Genomic DNA, 19,689 nt, shown 5'->3' on the forward strand with positions numbered 1-19,689 from the left:
GCCTTGGCCCTTGGCCTGGCCACACAGGCCGTGACTATATGTCCCCCAAAAAAACTTTTCTTGGGGATGTTCCCCTCTGCAGGACACTCTCCAGACACCGGAGGATCCCTTCCCTCAGTTCCCTCCAGCTGAGTCCGGTGGTGTCTGGGAGGTCCTCAGGGCGATGGTAATTAGCCCCGATCCAGAACAAAGAGTTCAGCGTGGCGTCGTCAATCCCCGACCAAACGACTCTCGCGCAAACTCAAGTAATGGAAGATCTCGGCGGGCCAGGACGGCAAAGCGCTCTGCGATCTCCATCTTCCATCATGGTCTTGGGATTCTGTTACGGTTTTGTGGTTGTAGTAAGCGCACGAAGACGAAGGAGTAGACGAAAGTAGTATTTATTGGGCATCAACACACATAGACCATTAAATAACATTAATCCAAGACAAAGACAAGGGGAGAACTGAGGACTTATAAAGGGACAAGAACAAAAGAGCTGTAGCACCTCTACATATTTATATTTAATTTATGTCAGCGTGTTATCCAAGAATGGAAATTGGATTAAGGTTATCAAGTTGTATCTTGATTTCTAATACTTTGAAGTTCTTGACTCCATTTCCTATAATGCTGTGCTGGACTCTTGTATTAATTCCTGTTTTTGTTTCTTCCTGTTTAATGTTTTATTTATGGACGATGATTGCATATGTATATAAGGGGGTAGGAACCAATGTGTGGGGTGTTGTTTTCCTGGGAACTTTTCCAATTGACGGACCTCTAGTTTACCAGGTGGATATCCTTGTTTGCAGCATGCCTCGCTGGCAGGATTTACTTGTGATGTTGTGGAGTGTTTCGTGACATTGGGCTTTTTGATGCAATGCAGCACAAAGGACTTGGGTACATTTGTCTGGGACTAACGAAGGTTGCGGTAAGAAGTACGCAACTCATCTTTTAGTGCAAAGACTAAGGGATCTACGATAAGTCACGACAAGGTGGACTTTGCTCATGTGTGTGATTAATGATATGTTTAATCTGGGTGTTTATATAATATACGTCTCTTTTGCATCGTGAAATGACTGAACTGTTTGTATTTTTTTTGATGTGACATCGCTAATATTGAGATTGTTACAGTGGTGGCCCGTACGGGGAAGTTGTTTATGTGCAAGTGGTGTGTATATTATTGGGGATAATGGAGAGTGTTAATGAGGAGAACATAGAGGGACAAGACAAAGAACAAAAGGGTAATGAGCCAGATTTTTCTGCTGAATCTTTTGTAGTAAGGAGGAACTCCACTAATGAAATATCTTCTATGTTAAGTTCATTATATGTTACATCTGATAGAGATGAGACTGATGATGATGATGACGATGGTGAGACAAGAAGTGTTGTAGAAGTTTTGTCACAAACTGAAATGGTGCAAATGAAAACTGAAGTTGGGAATGTGAAAGAACAGATACAAGTTTTAGAAACTAAACTAACTGATGCAATTAATAGCTCTCTAAATAGAGAGACCAGTTTGAGGAAAATTATCGATATCAGTCTCTCCAAGTTAGAAGAAAAATGGAATCAGGGTTTGGAAAGGTTGGAAAGGGAAGTGGTGAATTGTTTGCTTCGTCGAGATGAGAAATGGGAGAGGAAACTGTTGAAAGTTAAGTTCTGTAGTACTCCTACTTCTCCACGGTTACTTACGAGTAGAACCACGACTCCCCAAATCCATGTTGAGCCTGTTAGTAATGTGTCTCAGACTAATACCCATAACTTGACTGGTCTGGCCGGTGCATCCTCCTTCTGTGCAAATCCTCCGATTAGACTAGAGTTTCCTGAATTTGGGCTATCTATGGAAATTGCGGATGTATTGCATTTCATAGAACGATGTGAAAGCTACATGGAGGTAAGACCTCTTTCATGGTCTGAGTTGCTTGGGACATTGAGTACAGTTCTGAAAAGTTCAGCCTCGAGTTCGTGGAGGGCTGGAAAGTGTACAGTCCATGATTGGAAATCATTTAAAGAAGCTTGCATGGCAGCCTTTCTCCCTGCAGACTATATGAGTGAAGTGGAGGAGAAGCTGAGAGTGATGGTGCAGCAACCTGGACAAAAGCTCAGAGACTTTGCATATGATTACAGAGCTTTGTGTATAAAATGGAAACCTGAGTTGAGTGAGGAAGAGATGGTGAACAAGATCCTCAATAATGTCAACCCCAAAATAGCAGGATCCTTGAGGGACACTGTACATTCGGTTGAGCAGTTAGTTAAGATTGGATCCATGGTGGAAAGAGATTGTATGAGCATGAAAGATTACTGGCAAAAAGTCAATGACCAAGTTGGAAAAGACAATATAAATAAAAGAGGTTCTAACAAACCAGTTGCTCCCAGTGTGTCAGCAGGTCTATCAGTGATACAGCGCCATCACCATTGGAATCAAATTAATCCAGCATCACTTCTGGTGGTCCCTATCATAATGAATGGATGGCAGGTTGAGGCTGTGGTGGATACGGGAAGTGCTTTTACCTTAATGCAAGAGAGCCGATGGAAGGAGATTGCAGGTATGCATGATGAAATTCAGAATGTTAAGCAGAACTTTGTGATGGCTGATGGAAATATGCATCAATCGAAGGGACAAGTTGAGATGAAGTATGACTGGCACCAAGAAAGAGGGAAGGTGGAGGTGTATGTAATGGAAGACTCCCACCTGGTTTTTCCCGTTGTTCTGGGATTAGACTTTTTGACTCGTGTTGGTGCCACCTTTGATTTCTCACAACTCTGTTACAAACTACCTTCTAAAAGAGGTGACTCTGGTTATCCTTTTATCTGTAGTCAACAACCATCTTTTATCCAAGGAGCTAGAAATCAGATGTTTAGCTCTCGTCCACGGAGCAACCTCAGCTTGTATTATCCTATGACTGAGGAACAATCATATTCCTTTCCCAGAGCCAGAAAGGATGTGCCGGGAATGGTTGATGGAGATCTGTTCCCTTCCGAGGTACAGCAGCTGATGCAGGAATGGCCGAATGTAACATCAGGAAAGTTGGGAAAAACTTCGGTTGTAAAACATCGAATTCAGACCTCAGACGAAGTTCCCGTAAAATCCAGGGCGTATCGGGTTTCACCCTTTAAAAAGAAGATTGAGGAGGAAGTAGAAAAGATGTTGAGAGAAAACATCATTGAACCCTCTCTCTCTCCTTGGTCATCGCCCGTTGTCCTGGTAGAGAAAACTGATGGAACGTTCCGGTTTTGTGTCGACTATCGGAAGGTAAATAGCAAGACCATTTCAGACGCCTATCCTATGCCCATGATCCATGACATTTTGGAGTCCTTGAATGGGGCAACGTGGTTTTCTGCCTTAGACCTGAAGTCAGGTTATTGGCAGGTGGAAATGGCAGAGGATTCTAAGCAGAAAACAGCCTTTGTTACGACAGCAGGTCTGTTTCAGTTTAAGACCATGCCGTTTGGAGCACGGAACTCATCAGCCACTTTCCAACGGTTGATGCAGACAGTATTGAGTGAGATCGTTGGAAAAAGCTGCTTTGTGTATATAGATGATATTATCATATATTCTAACACAAAAGAGCAACATCTGGTCGATTTGAGAGCTGTGATGGAGAAATTGTGTAAATCAGGATTAAGTCTGAACATGAAGAAGTGTCACTTCTTTCAACGTCAGCTGAAGTTCTTGGGACACATAGTGTCAGACAAAGGGGTGGAGGTGGATCCTGAAAAAACTCAAGCCATAAGTGAATATCCAGTGCCCAGTGATATCCTGTCGCTACAGAGGTTTTTAGGACTTGTAGGATGGTATCACAAGTTTATACCTCATTTTGCGGATGTTGCTGCGCCTTTAAATCATATGAAGCGGAAGGGAGTGAGATGGAATTGGACACCGGAATGTCAGGACAGTTTTGAGCAATTGAAACGTGCAGTCACAAATCCGCCTGTGCTATCGCAGCCTAATTTGTCACTCACCTTCCAGGTACATACCGATGCAAGTGACGTGGGGTTAGGTGCTGTCCTTACTCAATGTACTGAAGAAGGTGAGAAGGTGATTGCCTATGCATCAAGAATGCTAAAGGGGGCTGAAACGAACTATTCGACTTCAGAGAAAGAGTGTTTGGCAGTAGTCTGGGCTGTGGATAAGTGGAGGCATTACTTGGAAGGAGTGGAGTTTGAAGTTTACACAGACCATGCAGCCTTGACGTGGGCCTTTAATTGCCCGAAGATGTCTTCAAGGTTGACAAGGTGGATTCTTCGACTACAAGCTTTTAGCTTCAAGGTTTTCTATCGACGGGGTTGCCTCAACCAGGTGCCAGATGCCCTTTCAAGAATATATCCAGCTCGCTCTGAAGGTGTGTTACCATGCATGGTTATAACAAGATCCAAACTCACTACTGACTTGCCACACAATCTGTCTGAGATAGCTAAAGCCCAGGCTAGTGACCCTGACATTCCATCATTGAAGAAACATAATCAAGATCTGACTCAGAAACCAGGAAGGACACAAATGGAGGAACATCAAGGAATTCTGTATCGACGAGTACCTCTAAAACAGGATGGGCATAAATTCCAAGTGGTGGTCCCACAAGTCTTGGTGAAGTCGTTCTTGGGGTACTTCCATGATAACCCCTTGGGAGGACATCTAGGCAGATTAAAGACACTCATGAGGGTCCTAGAGGTGACTTGGTGGCCTACTGTGCGCAAAGACGTTTGTGAACATGTCAAGACATGTAACGTTTGCCAGAGATACAAGGGGGAATGTTCCAAACCGTCTGGGCTTATGCAGTCAACAGAAGTTACAGAACCCAGCCATACACTGGGAATTGATCTAATGGGTCCTCTTCCTTTAAGTAAGAAAAGAAACACAATCCTGCTGGTGATTGTTGACTACTATACAAAATGGGTCGAACTCTTTCCATTAAAAGATAGTACAACACCGAAGATAGTGAAAATGTTAAAGGAAGAGATATTTACCAGGTGGGGGGTACCTCGATATTTTGTATCTGACAGGGGGCCTCAATTCACTTCAAATCTTTTGGTTGAACTGTGTAAAGATTGGGGAGTGGGGCAGAAATTAACAACTAGTTATCATCCTCAAACAAATTTAACCGAAAGAGTAAATAAAACCTTGAAAACTATGATTGCATCATTTGTTGGAGATAAGCACTCGAATTGGGATCAGTGGCTTCCAGAGCTAAGATTCGCTATCAATTCAGCACATCATGAGTCGACTGGTGTAACTCCGGCACAACTGATGCTTGGAAGATCTTTGAAAGGTCCGCTTGAAACACTTTTATATAAATCACCATCTCCGAATCAAGCTGCCTATACATTGTTAGACAGACAAAGAAGATTGGCAGATGAGGTAGCACATAGAGTGGGATTGCAACGTGCCAGACAAGCCAGATATTACAGTGCCCGGCATAAAGATGCGCAGTTTAAACCAGGTGATCTGGTCTGGTTCCGTTCTCATCCTATCTCTAGTGCTCCTAACAGGTTCTCAGCCAAGCTTGCGCCTAAATGGGAGGTGCCTGCTAGGGTGGAAAAGAAATTGGGGCCAGTAAATTACAGTATAAGATGGGGTTCTCCTGAAAAAACTGACAGTATTAATGTTGTTAATTTGAAAAGGTACTATGGTCCTATTCCTACTATGTCATAGATTGGGGGAGGGAACTATGTAGCACCTCTACATATTTATATTTAATTTATGTCAGCGTGTTATCCAAGAATGGAAATTGGATTAAGGTTATCAAGTTGTATCTTGATTTCTAATACTTTGAAGTTCTTGACTCCATTTCCTATAATGCTGTGCTGGACTCTTGTATTAATTCCTGTTTTTGTTTCTTCCTGTTTAATGTTTTCTTTATGGACGATGATTGCATATGTATATAAGGGGGTAGGAACCAATGTGTGGGGTGTTGTTTTCCTGGGAACTTTTCCAATTGAAAAAATTAAAATGTTGAGAAAATCGCCTTTAAAGTTGTCCAAATGAAGTTCTTAGCAATGCATATTACTAATCATAAATTAATTTTTGATATGCTTATGGTAGGAAAGTTACAAAATGTCTTCATTGAACATGATCTTTACTTGATATCCTAATGATTTTTGGCATAAAAGAAAAATCGATAATTTTGACCCATACATTGTTGGCTATCGCTACAAATATAAAAAGTGAAAGTGAAGTGACGTGTGGCCAAGTATGGTGACCCTTAGTACCCGTGCTACTTAAGACTAGTTTTGTGGTCCAGGGTCACATATTGTCAATGCATATATTGCTGTATACTGAAAAAATATAAGCAATATAACTATATAATTTCCAATATATGGAAATGTATTATGTAATATCACATTATATTTTGCAGTATATTTTTGTTCCATAAGGGAGTAAGACATAGATTCCAACAGAAAAACAAAGCTACATGGAGCTACAATTGCAAACCACTCAACAGCTTTCTGTTGATTGGTACAGCAAATTTGCATGAGTAACTTGAACACATTACAAAATTAATGTGGAAATCGTCTGCCATCACACAGAGTTCACATTCACACACAGAGTCCAATTGAATGACTGGATTTTGCTTGTAAAAATTCATTGAACAATGGTAAATGTCGATCACATGGATTATACATTGAATGACTGGATTTTGATTGCAAAATTTTACTGAACAACAGTGACCACACTTTTAAAATGTTTCCAGTTACTTTATGTACACGGAACAAAATTATAAACGCAACACTTTTGTTTTTGCCCCCCTTTTTCATCAGCTTAACACAAATATCTAAGACTTTGTCTATGTACACAAAAGGCCTATTTCGCTCAAATATTGTTCACAAATCTGTCTAAATCTGTGTTAGTGAGCACTTCTCATTTGCCGAGATAATCCATCCACCTCACAGGTGTGGCATATCAAGATGCTGATTAGACAGCATGATTATTGCACAGGTGTGCCTTAGGCTGGCCACAATAAAAGGCCACTCTAAAATGTGCAGTTTTACTGTATTGGGGGGGTCCGGGGGGGTCCCAAAACCAGTCTGGTGTGACCACTATTTGCCTCACGCAGTGCGACACATCTTCTTTGCATAGAGTTGATCAGGTTGTTGATTGTGGCCTGTGGAATGTTGGTCCACTCCTCTTCAATGGCTGTACGAATTTGCTGGATATTGGCAGGAACTGGAACACGCTGTCATATATGCCGATCCAGAGCATCCCAAACATTCTCAATGGGTGACCTGTCTGGTGAGTATGCTGGTCATGCAAGAACTAGGATGTTTTCAGCTTCCAGGAATTGTGTACAGATCCTTGCAACATGGGGTCATTCATTATCATGCTGCAACATGAGGTGATGGTCGTGGATGAATGGCACAACAATGGGCCTCAGGATCTCGTCACGGTATCTCTGTGCATTCAAAATGCCATCAATAAAATACACCTGTGTTCGTTGTCCATAACATACGCCTGCCCACACCATAACCCCACCGCCACCATGGGCCACTTGATCCACAATGTTGACATCAGCAAACCGCTTACCCAGACAACGCCATACACGCTGTCTGCCATCTGTCCTGTACAGTGAAAACCGGGATTCATCCGTGAAGAGAACACCTCTCCAAAGTGCCAGACACCATCGCATGTGAGTATTTGCCAACTCAAGTCGGTTGGCCAACTCATGCCAATTGCATGCTCCCTCAAAACTTGCGACATCTGTGGCTTTGTGCTGTGAGATAAAATTACACATTTTAGAGTGGCCTTTTATTGTGGCCAGCCTAAGGCACACCTGTGCAATAATCATGCTGTCTAATCAGCATCTTGATATGCCACACCTGTGAGGTGGATGGATTATCTCGGCAAAGGTGAAGTGCTCACTAACACAGATTTAGACAGATTTGTAAACAATATTTGAGAGAAATAGGCCTTTTGTATACATAGAAAAAGTCTTAGATCTTTTAGTTCAGCTCATGAAAAATGGGGGCAAATACAAAAGTGTTGCGTTTATAATTTTGTTCAGTGTATTTTGTTCTGTCAGCGTAACTGGCTCCAAAGTTAAAGCCAACGAATCATCAGTGAGCACACCGTAGTGGAGTTTAATTCCTTGAATGAATTTAATTCCTTGGATTTTTGGACATAAAGATTCAATGATGCATAAAAATTCACTTGTTTCGTTCCTAAACCCTTAACTGAATCACCCATAAAGTCACCTGTCTCCACTTACTGGTGTAATGTGCAAAAAGAGTACTCTTGGAATGCTGGAATCAGTTTTAAAGACTGGAACTTATTGTTGTGTAATAAATAATTGTAAGGTACACATACTTGGCCCAAAGAAGGTATCCAATGGTGGATCAAGGTTTCCTGCGTGTTCGGTCTTTTCAGCGCGCAGTTATTACATTTAGGTTAAATTCAAATCTTACTCCATTTTATTGTCTAATCTGACTCCATTATGGAAAACACATAATAAAATATATAATACAGTGGCAACGATAATGACTGCAGGAAATATAAATATGTAAAATATAATGGTTGCTACCCCTCAGGCTGGATGCATGCTTTCATGACACCTATAAAGACTTGAATTGGTCCCTGAAGGAGTAAGCTATTGCTAGTTATTATAAACAAATCTTTATAAATCTTTGTTTGCATGTTAAAACATGACATGGTCTGCATATCATCATTTGGTCAAAGTTCAGATTTCATATTTGTCTTTGAATTAAATATCTCTTGGTTTTTAGAGATTAGAAAAAGTTTACTTGGAAATGTCATCTTAAAACAGTTACTTTGTGTCATCTTCAGATGTTTCAAACTGATTCAGACTGTTCAACTAATTTTGCATTTATCTAGATTGTGTGTCTGTGAAATCCTTCATGGTGAATGGATGACATTTAAGTTTTTCCCCATAATACATGATGATTTGCATGGATACATTTGTAATATAAAAGAAGCAATATAATAGCAGTATATAATAACATTTGCTTAATGTTATAGTTCCCCCTTTACAAGCTCACGTGAAGTGTATGATAACAATCACAAAACCTGCAGAATACATGTGAATGTAAATGTATATTCTTCTATATTTTGACATTAAAAACACTGTCAAGATTCAAAATTCAGTCTGCTGTTATATGGATGTTTGTTCAAATACAGAACTGTTTCATACTGGCTATAATGTAAATGGTATCTGCCTCTTGCATCAATTCACTGCTGTTACATTGTCCATACACAGCCTTGAGTCCTTGAGATTAGCATGTGTGGATGTGAGAGATGTGAGAGATGTGTGGATATATGTCATACATTCACTGACATCTGTATGCAAACAGCTGCATGTCACAGTACAACCTAGTTAAAGGATTAACCAAAGAGACAATCGCAATATCTGACTCATTTGTGTGCAATAACTGCATGGATTATTGGTGGGAAATCAATGTAGTACAGTATTTATGTGATTTGACTGAGACTAGTGTTCCCATTTAGTCATGTACTCTAAATCCAGCTGAAATTACATTTAAATCCAGAAGTATTTTCCATTGGGGTAGCCAGTAAACTAATGGTTCAGCGTTGGCATAAATGGTATGTGGTAATGGTTACACAGGAGCTCAATGAGTAGACATTGCAAACCATAAAGTGAATGTGTGGGTGGCTAAGGTTCAGTGAAATGGAAATTAGAGGTTATCTGAAGGACGCTGCAGCTAATTTCAGAATGGCGTGAATTTTTTTTTTTTTTTTTTTTTTTTTTTTTTTTTTTTGTTCTCTGTGGGAGTCCACTTTGAATTTTTCTGGAGTAAGCATTTTTCATCAAATATTAATACATTTCTGTTTTATCATTTGTATGGCATGCATATTTTCATTATGTACACATTTTAAGGGAATGCAGCCATTGATTTTGCTTTAATCATTGGTTATTACATTAGTGTTGGTAGCTTTTCTAAATGTTACTTAAATTTCACCGAAAGTGAAATCTCATGCTGTGTATAGTATACATTTTTCATCAAATAATAATAAACTTATTTTATTTATTTATTTGTATATTTTCATCTTCTGTACATTTAAAGGTAAGGCATATAATTGATGGACATTTATTGATTTTCTTCTTTGCTTAGTACATTAGCGTTAAAAAAAGGTTAAACGCTCATTTACATATGTGTTAAATTAACAACCTTAGACAAAATGGCCTACAAAAATCATACATCAGTGTAATAAGAGGTGATTAACCTCTCCCAACCGGCAATCAGATGGTTGGATGAATTTCTGACATGTTAGAAATTTTGGTAGCCCCTAGTGAGGGTATCGCACAGTTGAAGCAGAGCTACGAACCCACAAGAGCTACTAAGCGCAGTGTTCTAAACATACACTCCATGAGCCTGTGTGAAATCAGAAATTAAACCGTGGTATAGTGTGAGCAGTCAAATAATGGGGTCTTATTATGACCGCTTTTACAAGATGTAATATACAGTGGGTACGGAAAGTATTCAGACCCCCTTAAATTTTTCACTCTTTTTTATATTGCAGCCATTTGCTAAAATCATTTAAGTTCCTTTTTTTTCCTAATTAATGTACACACAGCACCCCATATTGACAGAAAAACACAGAATTGTTGACATTTTTGCAGATTTATTAAAAAAGAAAAACTGAAATATCACATGGTCCTAAGTATTCAGACCCTTTGCTGTGACACTCATATATTTAACTCGGGTGCTGTCCATTTCTTCTGATCATCCTTGAGATGGTTCTACACCTTCATTTGAGTCCAGCTGTATTTGATTATACTGACTGGACTTGATTAAGAAAGCCACACACCTGTCTATATAAGACCTTACAGCTCACAGTGCATGTCAGAGCAAATGAGAATCATGAGGTCAAAGGAACTGCCTGAAGAGCAGAGACAGAACTGTGGCAAGGCATAGATCTGGCCAAGGTTACAAAAACATTTCTGCTGCACTTAAGGTTCCTAAAAGCACAGTGCCCTCCATAATCCTTAAATGGATGACGTTTGGGATGACCAGAACCCTTCTTAGAGCTGGCCGTCCGGCCAAACTGAGCTATCGGGGGAGAAGAGCCTTGGTGAGAGAGGTAAAGAACCCAAAGATCACTGTGGCTGAGCTCCAGAGATGCAGTTGGGAGATGGGAGAAAGTTGTAGAAAGTCAACCATCACTGCAGCCCTCCACCAGTCGGGGTTTTATGGCAGAGTGGCCCGACGGAAGCCTCTCCTCAGTGCAAGACACATGAAAGCCAGCATGGAGTTTGCTAAAAAACACCTGAAGATTCTCTGGTCTGATGAGACCAAGATAGAACTTTTTGGCCTTAATTCTAAGCAGTATGTGTGGAGAAAACCAGGCACTGCTCATCACCTGTCCAATACAGTCCCAACAGTGAAGCATGGTGGTGGCAGCATCATGCTGTGGGGGTGTTTTTCAACTGCAGGGACAGGACGACTGGTTGCAATCGAGGGAAAGATGAATGCGGCCAAGTACAGGGATATCCTGGACGAAAACCTTCTCCAGAGTGCTCAGGACCTCAGACTGGGCCGAAGGTTTACCTTCCAACAAGACAATGACCCTAAGCACACAGCTAAAATAGCGAAGGAGTGGCTTCACAACAACTCTGTGACTGTTCTTGAATGGCCCAGCCAGAGCCCTGACTTAAACCAAATTGAGCATCTCCGGAGAGACCTAAAAATGGCTGTCCACCAACGTTTACCATCCAACCTGACAGAACTGGAGAGGATCTGCAAGGAGGAATGGCAGAGGATCCCCAAATCCTGGTGTGAAAAACTTGTTGCATCTTTCCCAAAAAGACTCATGGCTGTATTAGATCAAAAGGGTGCTTCTACTAAATACTGAGCAAAGGGTCTGAATACTTAGGACCATGTTACTTCCAGTAGCCCCTCATTGCAGAACAAAGATCCAGGGGCCGTGATTGGATCCACATCTAGGGGTTGGAGATAGTAGGTTTAAGGGGTGGAGATGGGTAGGTTTAGAGATCAGGGGGTGGAGACGGGTAGGTTTAGGTTTATACACTCACCGGCCACTTTATATGGTAAACCTGTTCAATTGCTTGGTAACACAAATAGCTAATCAGCCAATCACATGGCAGAAACTCAATGGATTTAGGCAGCTAGATGTGGTGAAGACAACTTGCTGAAGTTCAAACCGAGCATCAGAATGGGGAAGAAACATTCGAATGGGGAAGAAACATTCATTTAAGTGACTTTGAACGTGGAATGGTTGTTGGTGCCAGATGGGCTGGTCTGAGTATTTCAAAAACTGCTGATCTACTGGAATTTTCTCGCACAACCATCTCTAGGGTTTACAGAGAATGGTCCGAAAAAGATAAAATATCCAGTGAGTGGCAGTTGTGTGGATAAAAATGCCTTGTTGATGTCAGAGGAGAATGGGCAGACTGGTTAGAGATGATAGAAAGGCAACAGTAACTCAAATAACCACTCGTTACAACCAAGGTATGCAGAATACCCATCTACTAATGAGTAGATGGGCTACAGCAGCAGAAGACCAGACTACTGCTCCTGTCAGCTAAGAACAGGAAACGGAGGCTACAGTTCGCACAGGCTCACCAAAATTGGACAATAGAAGATTGGAAAAACTTTGCCTGGTCTGATGAGTCTCGATTTCTGCTGCAACATTCAGATGGTAGGGTCAGAATTTGGCATAAAGAACATGAAAGCATGGATCCATCCTGCCTTGTCTCAACGGTTCAGGCTGCTGGTGGTGGTGTAATGGTGTGGGGGATATTTTCTTGGCACACTTTGGGCCCCTTAGTACCAATTGAGCATCGTTTAAATGCCACAGCCTACCTGAGTATTGTTGCTGACCATGTCCATCCCTTTATGACTACAGTGTACCCATCTTCTGATGGCTACTTCCAGCAGGATAATGCATCATGTCACAAAGCTCAAATCATCTCAGACTGGTTTCTTGAACATGACAATGAGTTCACTTTCCTCAAATGGCCTCCACAGTCACCAGATCTCAATCCAACAGAGCACTATGGGATGTGGTGGAACGGGAGATTCGCATCATGGATGTGCAGCCGACAAATCTGCCGCAACTGCATGATGCTATCATGTCAATATGGACCAAAATCTCTGAGGAATGTTTTCAACACCTTGTTGAATCTATGCCACGAAGAATTAAGGCAGTTCTGAAGGCAAAAGGGGGCCCAACCCGGTACTAGCAAGGTGTACCTAATAAAGTGGCCGGTGAGTATATAATGTGGGAGGAGTTGGATCTGGATCCAACCTCGCCCCCTGGATCTTGTGTTCTGCAGTGAGGACCATCTCTGAAAGCGACATTAAGTCATGGAAGTGCGGATTCAGAGGAAGACCATGAGGGTTTAGGGTGCGATTTGGGACAGGGCCACAGCACAGATCATGAAAGCAGATGGCAGTTTTTGTCATTCATTAAAACAAACAAAGTGTAGAGACGATGTAAATAATAGATTCAGTGTACAGTGTAGAGAGCTTCATTAATTAAAATGGAAGTTTGTGAGATTGCGATGGACTAAGACGAGTGACAGCTTTTTAATTATTATAAAGGGAGTTTGAAAATGTGAAATTGAATGCATACAACAGTTTTATACAGTTTTGATTTTATACAAAGGTTTACATTTTACACATTTGTTGTCTGATTGTGATCTATTTCGTAAATGAAAATAGTTCCAAAAAGTCATAGCTGAGCCGCTGCGCATCACCAAGCAAACACAGCTCTGATTTATGAATGAATCTGCAACCTTGAAAATACTACTTAGTCAATCATTCAATCATTCAAAGACCCATTCATAAAGAGAGTCACTTGCTTCGTTCCTAAATGAATCAGCTATTTGAACGAATCGATTGAATGAATGATTCAGTGAAAAAGACAGTGACTTGCTGCCACCTACTGGCAGTTTCAGATTTATTTTTAAAGTATAAATTGAGTCATTTAAATTGTTTAATATTTCTATATTCAAAACTTTATATTTAAAACATTAACCTCATAACATTGTTATTATGAAATGCATTAATACCACCTCTGAGTCTTGTTGAAAAATCTGTAGCCTAAATATTTCTTAATGGCACATTTGTGCTGTTCTATGCCATAAAAAGATGAATTGTTGATGCTGACTTCATGTGACTGATAACATATTCTTCCTGATTGTGGCATAGTATTTTAATTCAATTTATTGTTTAATTAAATTTTTTGATAAGTTTAGCAATCTAATTTTTTGTACAATAAAGTTACAAAAATGGCATTACAAATATTTAATAAATAAACAAATAATAAAACCTAGGAGTCAAATATCACCTTATAATGGGAAGGCTTTGACCAGAAAAAAATTTGTTCCTAAATTTTATTTATTTATTTATTTATTTATTTGTAGAAGCACAAGTGTTCATGAAAAGAAATGTAAGTGTATAGAGTCCTTAAGAATGTAATGTTACCTTTTAAAAACTAACTGCAAACATATATGCAAATTGTAAACTATTAAATATAATCTGCAAAGCATGCAATACTGTACCATTAAACACTGAAGTGTTTTCAGGCCAACGAGAGACAATTACTAATCATCCTCATTTTTTATTAAATCATTCTTTCATTTCACTAATCAATCTTTTTTTTTTTATTAAACACAAAGTGTCATTAATAATGCTTACATTATAAGATGTGCAAATTCACACACAACGTATCTTTAATAACTGCAGGTTCCTGTCTTAATATCCAAGAAGGTTTAGAGAACATATGAAATACGTTTAATGTTATTACAGATTATAAAGAGTTTTATAGGCTAATTAAATAAATCTGAAAGGTCATCTAAAATTACCATTATTACCCCCCACCCCCAACCCCATTTCAAGCAAGAGTCCAAGGGGCGCTGATTAGAGGGTTAATCTAGTGCCAAAATGCAAAGACTTGATTAGAAGTATGCAGATAAAATTTACTTTTTCTGACGCTAAACACATGCTCTCTATTACGTATAACACGCTTCAGGATAGGAGAGCCCCAACGACTGAACGGACTGCTTATATCAAACTTTACTATATACTTTTGCTGCCATCTAGTGACGTGGGCACAGCCATGGCAGAACCATTGTGTACCTCCAGAGGGAGCTTTGCGCTTTATAAACACAATCATCCATTGAAGCTGCTTTCAAAAAAAGAAAAAAATCTGTACACGATAAAATGCGTATGCGTTGAAATATACTGGTAAAAAAATTATCTGTATTTAAACATATGAATAGACATCTGAAACAGCGATCTCTCTAAAAGTTTTTTTTTTAATCTTATCAGTAATCATAAACATCTATTCCGACCAGCACTGAGAAAAGAAGCGGGTATCACGTGACTATGCTCTATTTGAGCAGCTGTATGGACAATATTTTAAACATGAATAATGATACTGAACAAAAAATGGTGGTCATTATCATTAAAATTGAAAATGCACAGAGTTAAAATATAAAAATTATTACTTAGACCTATCGAGATGGCCAGTTACACAATACTGAGAGACCTTTATTAATACCCAAATGATTTATTTAATATTTATACGTATTGCACCTGATGTTATATTTTTCTCGCATTCAAAGGCAGTGCGGTCCACGCTACACGGGTCAAAAGCGTCATCACCACGTCATGTAACAATACGGAAGTGATACTATCGCTTCCATCTGAAACAAATAAATGGTGGTAGGCTACTTGCGCGGCCACTCTCCTGTCCCTTGTGGCCCCCCTAAATGTAGAGTGTGAAATTATTTTTACAAAACTTTTTTTTCGCGATCGTTTTTTACATCCGTTATTAGACCTATTAGACCGTGGCAACGCGGAACAGAAATGTCACCCACACATTTTCTAGAGGGGCTGTTTAAAGCGGAACACAACAGTGCGTAACATGCATCTGCAGGTTTTTTTTTACTCAGAAGTTGGAAGTTTTGCGTGAATATGATAATTGAAGACTTCAAGCAAATAAGGAAATATAGAGGTAAGTAAAGTTGTTAATATGTTGTATTATGTATATGTAAATATATAACGTTAGATCTGCTCATTTTAACCTGGCCGTTTGTTATTTTGTGGCAGAAAAGGGATAAAATATATGATCAACAAACTCATGGTTCTGAGTGTTTTTACTCAGTAAACGAGTTGTAACATTAAACGTTTAGACATAGTTAGTTTCCTAGCAAGTCAGTTATTTTCAGTAAATTATTTCAAAAGCTTCTTGGTCCCCATTGCGTTTGCTCTATAGTTCTCAGCTTCTCACCAAAATGAAGAGAAAGAAGGACATCATGTCGTTCTTCCAAAGAGAAGATAAGGTAGACAGTGAGACAGAGCCAAATGGTTCAGGTGTGGAGAGAGCAAGAGAGAGCAGAGAGCCTGCAGAGAGAGAACAGGACGAGTTGTCCATTGGAGAGACGGAGAGTGAAGGAATATTAGAGGAGGAAAGTGAGACAGATGGAGAGACTGAGGCTGAGAGTGATAAAACTACAGAGGAGCCACGTGCGTCCACTAGCAGTGGACCATCAGGTTTGTGCTGTTGAATATGTAAAGCAGTGCAATAAGTCAGGTTATATGGTGTATAGAAATTAATCAATTTGTGATTGAAATTAATTCTTATTTAACATGCTATGAGCTTGTGATATCAGGTGGATTTCAGAAGTTGTCTGATACCAATTGTATATCTAAAATTAGCCAAATATGTTTTATGGTTTTTTTTTTACATTATACATTAAGGTTAAGAAGAAAAAAAAAACAGTAAACAAATAAATAAACAGGCATAAGTAATCATAACAGTAGTAATAACAACAAAAAGACATGACCGAGTAAAAATGAAGGTGGTAAAATAAATATATAAATACATTCTCATCAGCAAATAATGAAAAACTGAAAAATAATAAGTTAGACAAACGAAGTAATAAGTGCACTTAATTCTCAATATTTATGTAAATGAAAACTATTTGCTGAAAAGGGTATACACTTTTAATAATTTTTTTTTTTTCTTTGGCAGATATCAGCAAATCCCAGGAAGAACCACCGGTGCAGCCAATGATGAATATATACCCAAGAACTCTGATGGGGGACCGGAGGAGGAGCTTCAAGGCAGCCTGGTACCATGTCCACCCCTGGCTTGAATATTCCAAACTATCAGACTCTGTGTTTTGTTATGCCTGCAGGCATTTTAGCCCTCCTAAAGCCTCAGAGACGGTATTTGATTCAAAATTGGGGTTTAACAATTGGAAGAAGGCAACTTACAAACAGGGGGGATTTGCAATTCATGCAAGGTCTGAGCGGCACAAACAAGCAATGATTACATGGAGAGACTATCAGAAAGCTGTAAAAAGTAATGCAACACTGGTAAATGCCCTAAACAAGGAACACAACAAACAGGTTCAAGAAAATCGGGACTATATTAAAACAATAGGAGAAATACTACTACTTACAGCCACACAAAACATTGCACAAAGAGGACACGATGAGTCTGCAGAGTCAGATAATAAAGGGAACTTCATGGCAATCTTAGAAACAGTAGCTAAGCATGATAAAACTGTGCAAAAAAGGTTGACTTCCATTCATAATGCAAAATATACCAGCAAAGGGATTCAGAATGAGGTTCTGAGTTGTTTGGCAGACATGGTTCGAACTAAAATTATAGAAGAAGTGAAAGACAGTGAGGTCTATAGCATAATGGCAGATGAAACAAAAGATGTAAAAAAAAAAAAGAGCAGATATCTCTAGTACTCAGGTACTATTTCAGTGGAGCTGTCCATGAGAGCTTTCTCCACTTTGAATCAGCTGATCGACTAGATGCAGCAGGGCTTACTGACAAAATCATACACATATTAGAAAGTCATGGTCTTGAATACAAAAACAACCTAGTAGGCCAAGCATATGATGGTGCTTCAGTTATGAGTGGGAAGCATTCAGGTGTCCAGGCACGCATTAAAGAACAAGCAAAGCATGCTTTTTACATCCACTGCAATGCACACTGTCTAAATTTAGTTTTAGTGGATACAGTCAAAGCTATCCCTGAGGTAGGAGAGTTCTTCTCCTTACTAGAAAGACTGTATGTCTTCACATCTGGGTCATATGTGCATCAAAAATGGCTTGGCATACAGAAAGAAATGTACCCAGGTGTACCGGCTAGAGAGCTTCAGAGGCTAAGTGACACTCGCTGGGCATGCCGATATATGGCTCTACATACTATTATGGATAGATTGCCTGCCATTAAGCGAGTCTTGCAAGACATAGTCCAAGAACACAGTGGTGACAGATCTGTTGAGGCTAGAGGTCTGCTTGCACAGATAGATTTACAGTTCATTGTGTGCCTTGTTACCATCCATAAAGTGTTTGGAGAAGCAAAATTTCTATCAGATATGCTACAGTCTTCATCACTTGACCTATCAAAGGCTGTTGATTTAGTTGAAGCCTTAGTTCAGACTTTGAATGACTACAGGGATGAGTCATTTTTTGATGACCTATGGAATGAAGTGTTGAACACAGCTGAGCAATGTGATACTGCAATACAGCCCCCTGCAAAACGACCGAAAAAGCTGAGCTCTCAATTTAATGCAGACTGTGTACTCAGTACAGTGGGTCAGAGGTCAGATTCAGAACGAGAAAAAGATAGTTTTCGTACAACCCTTTTCTACCCTGTTTTAGATCAGATGCTCAATGAGCTTAACAGAAGGTTTTCTAGCAAAAACTGAAATAATGACTGGCATCCGAACTCTAAACCCTACAAGTGATGCGTTTCTCAAAGAAAAGTCCCTGTTTTCATTTGCTAGAATGTATGAATCAAATATTGAGGACTTGGGGCATGAACTACATCAGTTCAGAAGAATTTTAGAAAGGAAAATACAGAGTGGCATGCAGAAACCCTCCAGTGTAGTAGAGCTGGCATTATTCATTGAACCTTATAAAGAAGTTTTCTTTGAGCTCTTTAAACTATGCAAGATAGCTGTTTCAATCCCTGTTAGTACTGCATCTTGTGAACGGAGTTTTTCTGCACTAAAGCTGGTGAAAACCTATCTCAGGTCCACAATGTCAGATGACAGATTAAGCAATTTAGGTGTTCTAAGTATTGAGTCAAGGAGGGCAAAGGCCTTAAATCTAGACGAATTTGCTGATCTTTTTGCAAAAAAACACAAAAATCGTAGAATACAGTTAATGTGACTGATTTAATATCAGTGATATTGAATTATGTAATGCAAATGTAAAAATAATTAAAATGCAAGTTACTGTGACATACTGAATATGTAATGCAAATGTAAAAATAATTAAAATGCAAGTTACTGTGACATACTGAATATGTAATGCAAATGTAAATATATAATGGAAATGCAATTACAGTTACTGTGACTAATACTGAATGTAATGCAAATGTAAAAAATAAAATGTAAATGCAAATTCATTGTTGAATGATTATATCCATGGTATTGATATCCATGGTATTTTCCCTGTTAATGCCTGCAGTGCAGAAAATGATATGACAACAATAAGGTCTAAATGTAACTGGCCCCTCTAACAGTACACCTGGCCCCAGCCTGGCCCCCCCAGTTGAAATGGTCTAGAACCGCCACTGGTCCCAAGCAAATACATCCTTAATCTAGTTTTGCACAGGTTAAAACTATTTAGACTATATAAACTATTTAAATACATAAATATATTGCCTTTTAGTTGTCTGGTGTTCTGTATAAATCTCAAACAGGTGAATAACAGACATATAATTAGTTTTGTAGTGATACCTTA

At 39.4% G+C, this 19,689-nt stretch overlaps 1 protein-coding gene across 2 annotated transcripts; it reads left to right on the forward strand.

The window, feature by feature from the left end:
- The first annotated feature begins 15,589 nt into the window (after positions 1-15,589).
- LOC306854391 (zinc finger MYM-type protein 1-like) lies at positions 15,590-19,349 on the forward strand. Of its 2 annotated transcripts, XM_079392348.1 has the most exons (3): positions 15,604-15,928; positions 16,190-16,467; positions 16,949-19,344. In XM_079392348.1, the coding sequence occupies exons 2-3, from the start codon at positions 16,209-16,211 to the stop codon at positions 17,674-17,676; spliced, it is 987 nt and encodes a 328-aa protein (XP_079248474.1). In that variant the 5' UTR covers positions 15,604-15,928; positions 16,190-16,208; the 3' UTR covers positions 17,677-19,344. The 2 variants fall into 2 exon arrangements, 1 of the variants encoding a protein (XP_079248474.1); XR_013782835.1 differs by lacking the exon at positions 16,190-16,467 and having other exon boundaries at positions 15,590-15,928; positions 16,949-19,349.
- The last annotated feature ends 340 nt before the right edge of the window (positions 19,350-19,689 follow it).

Source organism: Barbus barbus (assembly GCF_936440315.1).
Source record: "Barbus barbus genome assembly, chromosome: 34".
Taxonomy (NCBI): Eukaryota; Metazoa; Chordata; class Actinopteri; order Cypriniformes; family Cyprinidae; genus Barbus; species Barbus barbus.

Coding starts and splice junctions, on each gene's coding strand:
- LOC306854391 (XM_079392348.1), top strand. CDS start 16,209: ATGAAGAGAAAGAAGGACATCATGTCGTTCTTCCAAAGAGAAGATAAG. Junction 16,468..16,948: donor CACTAGCAGTGGACCATCAG/GTTTGTGCTGTT, acceptor TTTCTTTGGCAG/ATATCAGCAAATCCCAGGAA.